Source organism: Giraffa tippelskirchi, chromosome 6 (assembly GCF_054371585.1).
Source record: "Giraffa tippelskirchi isolate mGirTip1 chromosome 6, T2T-mGirTip1v1.2.pri, whole genome shotgun sequence".
In the NCBI taxonomy this organism is placed as follows: Eukaryota; Metazoa; Chordata; class Mammalia; order Artiodactyla; family Giraffidae; genus Giraffa; species Giraffa tippelskirchi.
Window position 1 is genome coordinate 86,216,206 of NC_137280.1, and position 15,224 is coordinate 86,231,429.

At 41.8% G+C, this 15,224-nt stretch overlaps 1 protein-coding gene across 5 annotated transcripts in view; it reads right to left on the reverse strand.

The window, feature by feature from the left end:
* Positions 1–2,034: 2,034 nt before the first annotated feature.
* Positions 2,035–15,224, reverse strand: part of LOC145510331 (cytochrome P450 4F6-like) — a 31,759-nt gene continuing 18,569 nt past the window's right edge. For all 5 annotated transcript variants that reach the window (XM_081501174.1, XM_081501169.1, XM_081501172.1 and 2 more), the window contains exons 10-13: positions 3,555–3,688; positions 3,408–3,472; positions 3,213–3,295; positions 2,035–3,002 (exon numbers count right to left, since the gene is read on the reverse strand). In XM_081501174.1, coding sequence (XP_081357300.1) covers positions 2,828–3,002; positions 3,213–3,295; positions 3,408–3,472; positions 3,555–3,688 — 457 coding nt within the window. In that variant the 3' untranslated portion in view covers positions 2,035–2,827. The remainder of the gene's footprint in view (positions 3,003–3,212; positions 3,296–3,407; positions 3,473–3,554; positions 3,689–15,224) is intronic.

Below are 15,224 nucleotides of genomic sequence, written 5' to 3' on the forward strand. Positions count from 1 at the left end.
ACTGAGGAAATACCAGGGGCTGTTTTTCACAATGGTTGCACCATTTTACATTCCCAACAACAATGTATGAGGATTCCAATTACTCCGCATCTTCATCAACACTTGTCCTCCATTTTTTTATATTCTTACCATCTTATTAGGATTTGCCTGGTAGCTCAGATGGTGAAGAATCTGTCTGCAATGCAGGAGACCCCAGTTTGATCCCTGGACCAGGAAGATCCTCTGGAAAATGTTATGGCAACCCACTCCAGTATTCTTGCCTGGGAAATTCCATGAACAGAGGTTACAGTCCATGGGGTCACAAAGAGTCAGATACGACTGAGTGACTAACACTTTTACTTTCACCATTCTATTGGGTGTGAAATGGTATCCCATTGTAGCATTGACTTGCATTTCCCTAACGACTAATGATGTTTAACATATTTCCATATGCTTGTTATTCAGTAAAACAGCATTTTAAAAGGATATCACATGTAAATGTAATGCACATATGTAAAATCAAATGTTACTTGTATAATTATTACACATAAAAGTAAATTTGACAATATATGTGACAGAATATAGTGATTACTTTGACATGTTTGAATTACAGATAAGATTTTTAATTCTTATTTTTTTATTTTCTTCTATAACAAGGTATCATTTTGGGGGAAAGAAAAGGATTTTTGTTTTTGTCTTTTTTTTTGGTTTTATTTATTTATTTATTTTTTAATAAATTTATTTATTTTAGTTGGGGGCTAATTACTTTACAATATTGTAGTGGTTTTTGCCATACATTGACATGAATCAGTCATGGGTTTACATGTATTCCCCATCCTGAACCGCCCTCCCACCTCCCTCCCCATCCCATCCCTCTGGGTCATCCCATTGCCCCAGCCCTGAGCATTTGTCTCATGCATTGAACCTGCAATGGTGTTCTGTTTCGCATATGATAATATACATGTTTCAATGCTATTGTCCCAGAACGTCCCACCCTCACCTTCTCCCTCAGAGTCCATAAGACTGTTCCATGCATCTGTGTCTCTTATTCTGTCTCGCATATAGGGTTATCGTTACCATCTTTCAAATTCCATATATATGCATTAGTATACTGTATTGGTGTTTTTCTTTCTGGCTTACTTCACTCTGTATAATGGGCTCCAGTTTCATCCATCTCAATAGAGCTGATTCAAATGTATTTTTTTTAATGGCTGAGTAATAGTCCACTGTGTATATGTACCACAGCTTCCTTATCCATTTGTCTGCTGATGGACATCTAGGTTGCTTCCATGTCCTGGCTATTGTAAACAGTGCTGTGATGAACATTGGGGTACACGTGTCTCTTTCAATTCTGGTTTCCTCGGTGTGTATGCCCAGCAGTGGGATTGCTGGGTCATATGGCAGTTCTATTCCCAGTTTTTTAAGGAATATCCACACAGTTCTCCATAGTGGCTGTACTAGTTTGCATTCCCACCAACAGTGTAAGAGGGTTCCCTTTTCTCCACACTCTCTCCAGCATTTATTGTTTGTAGACTTGTGGATAGCAGCCATTCTGACTGGTGTGAAATGGTACCTCATTGTGGTTTTGATTTGCATTTCTCTAATAATGAGTGATGTCGAGCATCTAAGAAAAGGATTTTAAATAAGAACTCTGAAGGCAAAGAAAAACATATGTAATTTTCAGCTTAGAATATATTAAATATTTACTCATTCCATGTTACAGGGTTTCTTTCTTATTTTGCCACCAGTAAGTCGTCTGGTCCCTGAAAGACTCTGAGAGTAGGACTCTATCCCAGAAACCCCTGCAGCCTCAGTGGGACAAGTCTGGGGCAGCCACTGTCCCAGGTGCTGAAGCAAGTGGCCCCACTCCTGCCCCCTCCACCTCCTTTTATTATTGAGGACCCTCTTGATCTCCATTTCCTAGAACATTTAGGTGAAAATGAAGTCCTGGATCATACCTCTTAGAGGGAAAACAAATTTTTTTTGGTTCCTAGCTTCAGACCAGCTTAATATCAAAGCCCCTTGTAATTACATAATAGATGTAACTATAGAGACTTTGAATTTATTGAATCTTTTAATGACAGTCTTCTTCAGCAGTATTTCCACATGTCTCAAATCTTAAATATACCTTTTATGACTTTAAAACATTTTAAATTTGAGAAAGTGATGCAAAAAGAAGAGAGGAAATGAACCCTTATTGAGTACTGATGCTTACCAAGTATTGTCAGTCATTTCACACATGCTCGCTTACAAATCTCCACAACATCGCAATTAAGAGGCTACTATTATGTAATAAATGAGATGGTTGGATGGCGTCACCGACTCAATGGGCATGGGTTTGGGTAGACTCCAGGAGTTGGTGATGGACAGGGAGGCCTGGCGTGCTGCGGTTCGTGGGGTTGCAAAGATTCGGACACCACTGAGCGACTGAACTGAACTGAACTGATTATGTAATAAAAGAAAATAAACGATTTTCCCCAAACTAAACAACTAGTAAATAGCAGACTAGGATGGCGACCTTTGCAGTGGGAGAGTGGTGGATCATCTGACCCTGATTGCATCTGTCTCTCTGCTCCACACTTCACTAAAGAGTAGTCTTGTCCTCATCATCCAAGATGGAGCTTCAGGTATCATACCAATACCGGCCTCCAAGCCCCCTCCCTCACCTTCTGTCCTGCCTCCCACGTTCACAGCCACGCCCACCCGCCTGGGTCCTCCCAGGACCCAAGCGCCCCCTGCTGGCTCTCGATGAGACTGGGACAGACTTGACAGCACAGTTTTATTCCTGGGAATCTGCAATGAGGTGTCTATGGTCAGGGTGGATCCCAGGATAGAAGGTGGTGGGTCACTACTGGCCTGTGTTCAGTGGCTCCACCCGCAGCCAAAGTCCACCCTCCGCGCGCAGGATCAGCTCTGGCTTCCGGCGTGGCTCCTCCTCATCTGGCAGGACACGGAACCTCAGTAGTGTGAGCGCCAGCGCCACCTTCATCTCATTCATGGCAAACGTCTGCCCGATGCAGTTCCTGTGGGCATAAGTGAGGACTCCGACTGTGCTGGGAAACCCCATCATGTTCCATCATGCCCAGAAACTAACTGGGACACCCCTCCCCTCTGCAGGGATGGACAGGGAGGCTAACGGTGTCTGAGACACCCCCTCCACGTGGGCTTGCATGTTCCCTGAGCCCCAGCACCATCCTCAAGCCATCCCCACCTCACACACCAGCTGGCCTTACCTGGGCCCCGCTGAAAAGGGAATGAAAGCCAGAGGTGATCTCTTCTGGGGGGCTTCTGGATCAAAGCGGAAGGGATTGAATACCTGGAGGACAGACAGAGGCAGGGCTACTGGGTGGGACATCTCAGGATACCTGGACACCCCCAGATGTGAATAGAATGGAGGAGTGCCTGGTTTTCCCAGTGGAGGGCAGCACCTCAGGGTCTGGCCAGACTGATGGGTTGTGATGAATCCCGAAGATGCTGATGACACAGATGTTCCCTATGGCAGAGGAGAGAGTGGTCAGGTTAAGGTCTCAGCTGATGAGACCACCAGCCTCCCTCACCCCCATTGTTCTGAGCACCTTTGGGGATGATTCGGCCGTCTGGGAGCACAATGTCTTGGGTACAGCGGCGGGAGATGACCGCGACTGGGGGATGCAAACGCAGACTCTCCTTGATGCACATGGTCAGGAAGGGCAACTGGGCCAGGTCGTCCCTAAGTAACCCCCAGACAATTATTCGGGGAGTAAAAACAGAGACACACCCCCAGCCCTCTTACTGCCCTAAAGACCCTCTCTCCACCTCCCTCTGATGCACTGCTATAACAAAATTAATTCCAGATGAACCAAAGATTTAAGAATTAGGATATCAATAGCTCAAGTTACTATTAATGAAGAAAACAGCCTGGTATTTTTAAAAGAATTTCTGAACAAAACACAACACTCCCAGCATACCTTTTAAAGTGTTAACATATTTGCATTTTAAAGCTTTTTGAATTGTATAATTAGCTTACAATGCAAAAAAAGTCTATAATGGACTTATAAGTTTATTTGAGTAAGTTCTACTCCACACTGTATAGTGAGACAACCTAATATTATTAAGGTGTCAATTCTTTCTAAATTAATCAGCATATTCAATGTAATTAAATAAAAATCTAGTTGGTTAGGAGGTGAGGGGGACTTGGCAATCTTCAATTTGAAAGAATTGGAGTTCATCAAGAGCTAGGTCAGTTTGAAAACAGAAGATCAATATGGAATCTAGGGGGCTTCCCAGGTGGCGTTAGTGATAAAGAACCCTCCTGCTAATCCAGGAGACATAAGAGACTCAGGTTCAATCCTTGGGTCTGGAAGATCCTCTGGAGGAGGGCATGGCAACCAACTCCAGTATTCTTACCTGGAGAATCCCATGGACAGAGGAGCCTGGTGGGCTACAGTCCAAAGGGTCACAAAGAGCCAGACACAACCAAAGTGACTTAGCAGGCATGCATGCATGGGATCTAGAAAAATGGTACTGATGAGCCTATTTGCAGGGCCAGAACAGAGATGCAGATGTAGGGAATGGACTTGTAGACACAGTGGGGCAAGGAGAAGATGGGAAGAATTGAGAGAGTAGCACTGACACATATACAGTACCATGGGTAAAATAGATGGCCAGTGGGAAGCTGCTATATAACACAAGGAGCCCAGCCTGGTGCTCTGTGATGACCTAGGAGGGGTGGGATGGGGAGTGGGAGGAAGGGGATATATATATATATATGGCTGATTCACATTGTTGTACAGCATAAACTAGCACAACATTGTTAAGCAACTATCCTCCAATTTAAAATTTTTTAAAAAAGAAGAAAATAAAAGATAATAGAAGAACCCAAGATTTCCCAGCTGGTGCTAGTGGTAAAGAACCCGTCTACCAGTAAAGGAAACCTAAGAGATGTGGGTTCAATCCCTAAGTTGGGAAGATCCCCTGGAGGCAGATATGGCAATCCACGTCAGTATTCCTGCCTGGAGAATCCCATGGACAGAGGAGGCTGGCGAGCTACAGTCCATAGAGTCGCAAAGAGTCAGATATGACTGAAGCAACTGAACACACACAGAAGGACCCAACCTACCAGATATTAAGACCTATTACAAAAGTGTAGTAATTTTTAAAAAGCACGGTATTGTTGCAAGAACAGTAAAGCAGACTCATGGAACAGAATAGAGAACTTGGAGATCAAACATGAACTGGTGAAAACTGCACCTGGAAAGGAGGCCCTGTAAACCCCTGAGCAGTGGATGGATCATTGGTAGAAAGTATTCAGACAAGTGGTGATGTAGGAACAGAGCTAAATCCTCAGGAACAGTGTAGTGGTTAGGAATCTGCACTTGCACTGCAGGGGACCTGAGTTCAAACCCTGTTCCAGGAACTGAGATCCCACAAGCCCTGTGGCTCTACCAAAAAAATTTTTTAAAAGAACTAAATCCTCATCTACTCAATATATAGAGTGGGGACTTCCCTGGTGGTCCAGTGGTTAAGAATCCACTTTGCAATGCAGGGGATGTGGGTTCAATCCCTAATTGGAGAACTAAGATTCTGTGTGCTGAAACTAAGACCCAACACAGCCAAATAAATAAATAAATTTTTAAATATATACATATACACAGAGTATAATCTCCTCTTATATGTGAAAGGTAAAGCCATAATATTAGAAGGCAATATAGGAGATATCTTCATGATCTAGGTGTAGGAAAGAATTCTTAAACTCCCAAAAGTACAAACTGGAAGACAAAAAAAAAAATGGATAAATATGCTTAGAATTAAGGAGCTCTTCTAGTTAATAAAAGATACCAGGGGACCAAATTAACATTTATTACAGATGAGATATCTGCAATAAATATATAGGTCTAGAAAAATATCTTGAATATACACAGAATTCCCACAAATCGACAAGAGAGGTGGCAGGGCTCTGGGAGAAAAGTAAGCAGAGGACGTGATCTAGGAATTCATGGAATTTCAAACGCTGAGATTTCAAACATGAAGAGATGCTCGGAATAACTGGTATCAGAAAAAGGGCAATTACATAGCAAATAGATGTTCAGTTCAGTTCAGTCGCTCAGTCGTGTCTGACTGTTTGTGACCCCATGGACTGTAAGACACCAGGCTTCCTTGTCCAGCACCAACTCCTGGAGTTACTCAAACTCATGTCCATTGAGTCGGTGATGCCATCCAACCATCTCATCCTCTGTTGTCCCCTTCTCCTCCCGCCTTCAATCTTGCCCAGCATCAGGGTCTTTTCAAATGAGTCAGCTCCTCACATCAGGTGGCCAGAGTATTGGAGTTTCAGCTTCAACATCAGTCCTTCCAATGAACACCCAGGACTGATCTCCTTTAGGATGAACTGGTTGGATCTCCTTGCTGTCCAAGGGACTCTCAAGAGTCTTCTCCAACACCACAGTTCAAAAGCATCAATTCTTTGGCATTCAGCTTTATTTATAGTCCAACTCTCACACCCATACATGATTACTGGAAAAACAATAGCTTTGACTAGACCTTTTTTGGAAAAGTAATGTCTCTGCTTTTTAATATGCTGTCTAGGTTGGTCATAACTTTTCTTCCAAGGAGCAAGCGTCTTTTAATGTCATACTTCACATCTATTTGAGGCAAGAATTAACGAGGTGGTTAGTGGTAAGGGGTGGTTAGTGGTAAGGAGTGGCTGAGGTTGTGCAGGTAGAGTGCTGGGCACTGAAATGTGGAGGTGTGGCCAGGGACCACCAAGCAGAGGGCATCAGCATTGTCAAGGAAAGGCAATGTGTCTTTTACAGCACAGCAAGCTGGCTCCTGGGTAGATTCAGAGAGCTTCTAAGACAGGTAAATAAAGACACAATACACAATACACAAAGATGTTCATTGAGTGATGTGATGGGAGCATCCTGGATATCCAGTACTAAGGGATTGGAGAGGGAAGTACAAAGGGCTATTCTGGCCAACTGTGTTAACCAGATCTTCATTACTTGGAAATTCCACAAAGTGAGGAGTATTTGTATTCTTGCATGTGCATTTTAGAGATTTTTGTTAGTTATATAAAAAATAAATGTATTCTTTGATATATTTGGTTGATAAATATTAATCTGAAGTTTTTCATGTTCTTTGCTATTTTGAGTTCCATTATATATTCATGAATAAAGTCATTAGCAGAGGAAATAAAAAACAAATAAATATAGGGACAGACTGAACAATGTCTGGAGGGACACAGGAAACCATTGAAAGAAAGAATGGGATTGGGACACTGGCATATGACAGAGGTTTATATGAGGTGGTGGATGTGTTAACTACCCTTATTGTAATCATTTTCCAATATATACATATATCAAGTCATGTTGTATACCTAAAATGTACATAATGTTATACATTGATTATGTCTCAATAAAGCTAGGGGTAGGGCTGATGGGAGGCTTAAGTTCATTGTAAATCCTTTCATGCCTGCTGTTTGGATTTTAACCAAGTGCATAATTTTTCGAAGTTGGGGGAAGCGCAAAAACATTTTTCCACCTTACAGGACTGCTATGCTGAGCAAAACCTTGAAGTTGAGGGCATGAACTCCTTTCTCTAGTCCTATACTTCTTCTCCATCCTTCAGTCCTTGGCCCAGAATCTTCCCCTGGACCCCCAGACTACAGCTCACTCCCTCCAATTTGCCCCTGTAGCTGCGAAGAGATATTTCTTTTTTAAAAAAAAAAAGAAGATTTATTTTATTTATTTTTGGCTGCATTGGCCTCATGGCACATGGGATCTTAGTTCCCTGGCCTGGGATCCAACTCACATCCCTTGCATTGGAAGGTGGATTCTTAACCACTGGACCACCAGGAAAGTCCCTGCTAAGAGATATTTCTAATACTCATATCTGACCTGCCCCTCCCCTGCTCGAATATCTCCCAAAGCTCCCCATTGCCCTCCTGCATTAGTCATGGATCTCCCTTCAAGAAAGGACCTGCTGGAGAGCTACAAGGAGAGCTGTCAGCCGACAGCCTCCAGCTATAGGATCTCTGGGCTCTGCTGTAACATTCAAGCCAAGTCCACACTTTCCTAGGCAGCTCACAGTCAATGACTGAGCATACTACTGCCTGACCATTTCTGTCCAACTTGACTTTTCCTTAATGGTGGCATATCTGTCAATTTCTATCTTTCATCCAATGTTGGCTCCCTAAAGGACTTGAAATGATACCTTTAAAAATTCTTAACATGACTTTCAAAACATTTAAAGAACAGCTTCCATTACAAGTTCCAACCTTACTGGGAGCCACTTTGATACTCACACTGTATGTTTCACAAGTATCCAGCCACTTTTACTTCCAAACTCAGGCTCACTCCTGGCCTTTGCACAAGATATCCCCTTGGCCTGGGCACTGTCCACTACCTACACCCAGAGTGGTGAATTCATACTCACTGTTTTACTATCAAGCCTTACCTACTTTCCTCTCTGCCCCAGCAGAAAAATCCCTGGACTAAGATGGCAGAGAAATAGGATGGGGAGACCACTTTCTCCCCCACAAATTCATTGAAAGAACATTTGAACGCTGAACAAATTCCACAAAACAACTTCTGAATGCTGGCAGAGGACACCAGGCACCCAGAAAGGCAGCCCATTGTCTTGAAAAGCAGGTAGGACAAAATATAGAAGATAAAAAGAGAGACAAAAGAGTTAGGGATGGAGATCCGTCCCGGGGAGGGAGTCATAAAAGAGGAGAAGTTTCCAAACACCAGGAAACCCTCTCACTGGTGGGTCTGTGGTGAGTTTTAGAATCTCAGAGAGCAACATAACTGGGAGGAAAAATCAATCAATCAATCAATAAAACCCACAGATTATGTGCCTAACGGCAACTCCCAGCAGAGAAGCAGCCCAGACACTCGCATCCACCACTAGCAAGCGGGGGGCTGAACAGGGAGGTATGGGCTGCACTGCTTAGGGTAAGGACTGGGCCTGAATGCCCTGAGGGCAATATGAGGGAGCTTACGTGAGATAGCAACCCAAACTGTGGGATAGCCAGAGAGGGAGAGAGAGAAAAGAGAGAGGGGGAGAGAGAGAGAGAACTTTCCTGCTAAAAGCCCTAACCTAAGGCACTGCCAGGCCGATCACAGAATGAAGGACTGAGCCAGAGGAGACCTAGCCAGCAGAGGACTGGCCCATCCCCTGCCAGAGCCTGGGAGGCAGGCGGGCTGCAGCCAGAGCAGGAAAGGGGCAAACTCAGCCCCAGAGACGGCATTCTCTACCAAACTGCGAGCAGGCTCCCAGTTGCCAACCAAGTCTTCCTGGGATCCTGGACAGTTGACATTCGTCAGGAGGGTCACAGCCAGAGATCAGCGCCCCAGAAGAGACACAGCACACCTGATACGGTGCTCCCGCTGCTGGGATGGGGGAGGTGAAAAGACGCACTGCACCTAAGGAGAGTGTGCTCGCCAAGCACCTGGTCGCCCGAGCTGCTAGGACCTGGGAAGGGCACAAAACGCAGGCCCAACTGAGTCTGTGTCTTTGTGGAGTACCCAAGAACCTGAACCTGAGCGGCTTAGACCTGGGAAGTGCACGCAACCCAGGTCCCACTTTAGACAGTTCTGCTGCAGAGCAACCTGGAGCCTGAGCAGTGTAGACTGGGAGGGCACACACACCGTGAGCCGGGGCAAACCCAGTGTGGCCCAGACACTGTGAGCACTCCCCACACACACCAATGATATTTGTTTGCAGTGTTCCTCCCACCCCACAGCACGACTGAACAAGTGAGCATAAATAAGTGACCACCTTCACCCCCTTGTGTCAGAGTGGAAATTAGACACTGAAGAGACTTGCAAACAGAAGAAGCCAAAATAAACAGAGGGAACCGCTTTGGAAGTGACAGGCACAACAGATTAAAACCCTGTAGTTAGCACCGACTATATTGGAAGTGGCCTATAGATGTTGAGAAGTACAAGGGGGAACAAGGAACTATCTGAAACTGAACTGACCCTACACTGCTCAACTCCAGATGAATTCCTAGATACATTTTTACTATCATCATTTTTTTAATTTTTTATTTTTTTTATTTTTAAGTCCTCTATTACTCCTTTAATTTTCATTTTTATAACCTACTATTACCTTGCAAAAAAAAAAAAGACCCTATTTTTAAAGAAACCTCATACACATTTTTTATAATCTTTGTGATTTTCTTTTGAGAGTCTAACCTCTCTAGATTTTTAACCTTTGATTTTTGGTATTTGGTATCAATTTTGTACCTTTGAGAACCCAATCTTCAGTACCCACTTTTACTTAGGAGTGTGATTACTGGCTTGATTGCCCTCTCCCCCTTTTGACTCTCGTTTTACTCCCCTAGGTCACCTCTATCTCCTCCCTCCCCCTTCTCTTCTCCACCCAACTCTGTGAATCTCTTTGGGTATTCGGGCTGTGGAGAACACTTAGGGAACTAATTACTGGCTAGATCTTTCTCTCTCCTTTTGATTCCCCCTCCTCTCCTCCTGGTCACCTTTATTTCTTTCCTCCCTCTTCTCTTCTCTATGTATTTCCATGAACCTCTCTTGCTGTTGCAGGCTGTAGAGAGCACATAGGGATTTGATTACTGGCTAGATTGCTCTCTCCCCCTTTTTACTCCCCTGCTTCTCCTCCAGGTCACTTCTACCTCCCTCTTCCCTCTTCTCTTCTCCATGTAACTCAGCAAACATTTCTGGGTGTCCCTCATTGTGGAGAATCTTTTCTCCATTAACCTAGATGTTTTATCATTGGTGCTGTATGGATGGAGAAGTCTTGAGGCTACTGTAAGAATAAGACTGAAAACCAGAGGCAGGAGGCTTAAGTCCAAAACCTGAGAACACCAGAGAGCTCCTGACTCCAGGGAACATTAATCAACAAGAGCTCATCCAAAAGCCTCCATACCTCCACTGAAACCAAGCTCCACCCAAGAGCCAACAAGTTCCAGAACAAGACATACCACGCAAATTCTCCAGCAACACAGGGACATAGCCCTGAGCTTCAATATACAGGCTGCCCAAAGTCACACCAAACCCATACACATCTCAAAACTCACTACCAGACACTTCATTGCACTCCATAGAGAAGAAATCCAGCTCTACCAACCAGAACACTGACGCAAGCTTCCCAAACCAGAACACCTTGACAAGCTACTCATCCAACCCCACCCACAGGGAGGAACCTCCACAATAAAGAGGAACCACAAACTGCCAGAATACAGAAAGGCCACCCCAAACACAGCAATCTAAACAAGATGAAAAGGCAAAGAAATACTCAGCAGGTAAAGGAACATGATAAATGCCCACCAAACCAAACAAAAGAGGAGGAGATAGGGAGTCTACCTGAAAAAGAATTCAGAATAATGATAGTAAAAATGATCCAAAATCTTGAAAACAAAATGGAGTTATAGATAAATAGCCTGGAGACCAGGATTGAGAAGATGCAAGAAATGTTTAACAAGTACCTAGAAGAAATAAAAGAGTCAATCAATAATGAATAATGCAATAAATGAGATCAAAAACACTCTGGAGGGAACCAAAAGTAGAATAACTGAGGCAGAAGATAGGATAAATGAGGTAGAAGACAGAATGGTGGAAATAAAGGAAGCAGAGAGGAAAAAAGAAAAAAGAATTAAAAGAAATGAGGACAACCTCAGAGACCTCTGGGACAATGTCAAATGCCCCAACAATCAAACCATAGGAGTCCCAGAAGAAGAAGACCAAAAGAAAGGCCATGAGAAAATACTTGAGGAGATAATAGATGAAAACTTCCCTAAAATGGGGAAGGAAATAATCACCCAAGTCCAAGAAATCCAGAGAGTCCCTAACAGGATAAACCCAAGGCAAAACACCCCAAGCACATAGTAATCAAATTAGCAAAGATCAAACACAAAGAACAAATATTAAAAGCAACAAGGGAAAAACAACAAATAACACACAAAGGGATTCCCATAAGTATAACAGCTGATCTTTCAATAAAAGCTCTTCAAGCCAGAACGGATTGGCAGGACATACTTAAAGTGATGAAAGAGGAAAACCACAATCCAGATTACTGTACCCAACAAGGATCTCATTCAAATATGAAGGAGAAATCAAAAGCTTTACAGACAAGCAAAAGCTGAGAGAATTCAGCACCACCAAACCAGCTCTCCAACAAATGCTAAAGAATCTTCTCTAGACAGGAAACACAGAAAGGGTGTAAAAACTGGAACCCAAAACAACAAAGCAAATGGCAACGGGATCATACTTATCAATAATTACCTTAAATGTAAATGGGTTGAATGCCCCAACCAAAAGACAAAGACTGGCTGAATGGATACGAAAACAAGACCCCTATATATGCTGTCTACAAGAGACCTACCTCAAAAGAAGGGACACATACAGACTGAAAGTGAAGGGCTGGAAAAAGATATTTCATGGAAATGGAGACCAAAAGAAAGCAGGAGTCGCAATACTCATATCAGATAAAATAGGCTTTCAAATAAAGGCTGTGAAAAGAGACAAAGAAGGACACTACATAATGATCAAAGGATCAATCCAAAAAAAAGATATAACAATTATAAATATATATGCACCCAACATAGGAGCACTGCAATATGTAAGGCGAATGCTAACAAGTATGAAAGGGGAAATTAACAGTAACACAATAATAGTGGGAGACTTTAAAACCCCACTCACATCTATGGAGAGATCAACTAAACGGAAAATTAGCAAGGAAACACAAACTTTAAATGATACAACGGACCAGTTAGACCTAATTGATATCTATAGACATTTCACCTCCAAACAATGAATTTCACCTTTTTCTCAAGTGCACACAGAACCTTCTCCAGGATAGATCACATCCTGGGCCATAAATCTAGCCTTGGTAAATTAAAAAAAAAATAATTGAGATCATTCCAAACATCTTTTCTGATCACAGTGCAGTAAGATTAGATGTCAATTACAGGAAAAAAACAACTATTAAAAATTCCAACATATGGAGGCTAAACAACATGCTTCTGAATGACAAACAAATCACAGAAGAAATCAGAAAAGAAATCAAAATATGCATATAAATGAATGAAAATGAAAACACAACAACTCAAAACCTATGGGACACTGTAAAAGCAATGCTAAGGGGAAGATTCATAGCAATACAGGCTTACCTCAAGAAACAAGAAAAAAGTCAAATAAATAACCTAACTCTACACCTAAAGCAACTAGAAAAGGAAGAAATGAAGAACCCCAGGGTTAGTAGAAGGAAAGAAATTGTAAAAATTAGGGCAGAAATAAATGCAAAAAAAAAAAAAAGAGAGAGAGAGACAAGAGCAAAAATCAACAAAGCTAAAAGCTGGTTCTTTGAGAAGATAAATAAAATAGACAAACCATTAGCCAGACTCATCAAGAAACAAAGGGAGAAGAATCAAATCAACAAAATTAGAAATGAAAATGGAGAAATCACAACAGACAACACAGAAATACAAAGGATCATGAGACTACTATCAGCAACTATATGCCAATAAAATGGACAACTTGGAAGAAATAGAAAAATTCTTAGAAAAGCATAACTTTCAAAACTGAACCAGGAAGAAATAGAAAATCTTAACAGACCCATCACCAGCACGGATATCGAAACTGTAATAAGAAATCTTCCAGCAAACAAAAGCCCAGGACCAGACGGCTTCACAGCTGAATTCTACCAAAAATTTAGAGAAGAGCTAACACCTATCCTACTCAAATTCTTCCAGAAAATTGCAGAGGAAGGTAAACTTCCTAACTCATTCTATGAGGCCACCATCACCCTAATACCAAAACCAGACAAAGATGCCACAAAAAAAAGAAAACTACAGGCCAATATCACTGATGAACATAGATGTAAAAATCCTTAACAAAATACTAGCAAACAGAATCCAACAACATATTAAAAACCTCATACATCATGACCAAGTGGGCTTTATCCCAGGGATGCAAGGATTCTTTAATATCTGCAAATCAACCAATGTAATACACCACATAAACAAATTGAAAGATAAAAACCATATGATTATCTCAATAGATGCAGAGAAAGCCTTTGACAAAATTCAACATCCATTTATGATAAAAACCCTCCAGAAAGCAGGAATAGAAGAAACATACCTCAACATAATAAAAGCTATATATGACAAACCCACAGCAAACATTATCCTCAATGGTAAAAAATTGAAAGCATTTCCCCTAAAGTCAGGAACAAACAAGGGTGCCCACTCTCACCACTACTATTCAACATAGTTTTGGAAGTTCTGGTTACAGCAATCAGAGCAGAAAAAGAAATAAAAGGAATCCAGATTGGAAAAGAAGAAGTAAAACTCTCACTGTTTGCAGATGACATGATCATCTACATAGAAAACCCTAAAGACACCACCAGAAAATTACTAGAGCTAATCAGTGAATATAGTAAAGTTGCAGGATATAAAATATTAACACGCAGAAATCCCTTGCATTCCTATACATGAACAATGAGAAAACAGAAAGAGAAATTAAAGAAACAGTTCCATTCACCATTGCAATGAAAAGAATAAAATATTTTAGAATAAATCTACCTAAAGAAACAAAAGACCTGTATATAGAAACCATAAAACAATGATGAAAGAAATCAAAGAGGACACAAATAGATGGAGAAATATACCATGTTCATGGATTGGAAGAATCAATATACCGAAAATGAGTATACTACCCAAAGCAATCTATAGATTCAATGCAATCCCTATCAAGCTACCAATGGTATTTTTCACAGAACTAGAACAAAGCATCTCACAATTTGTACGGAAATTCAAAAAACCTCGAATAGCCAAAGCAATCTTGAGAAAGAAGAATGGAACTGGAGGAATCAACCTGCCTGACTTCAGGCTCTACTACAAAGCTGCAGTCATCAAGACAGTATGATACTGGCACAAAGACAGAAATATAGATCAATGAACCAAAATAGAAAGCCCAGAGATAAATCCACGCACCTATAGACACCTTATCTTTGACAAAGGAGGCAAGAATATACAATAGAGAAAAGACAATCTCTTTAACAAGTGGTTCTGGGAAAACTGGTCAACCATTTGTAAAAGAATGAAACTAGAACACTTTCTAACTCCATACACAAAAATAAACTCAAAATGGATTAAAGATCTAGACATAAGACCAGAAACTGTAAAACTCCTAGAGGAAAACACAGGCAAAACACTCTCTGACATAAATCACAGCAGGTTCCTCTATGACCCACCTCCCAGAGTAATGGAAATAAAAGCAAAAATACAC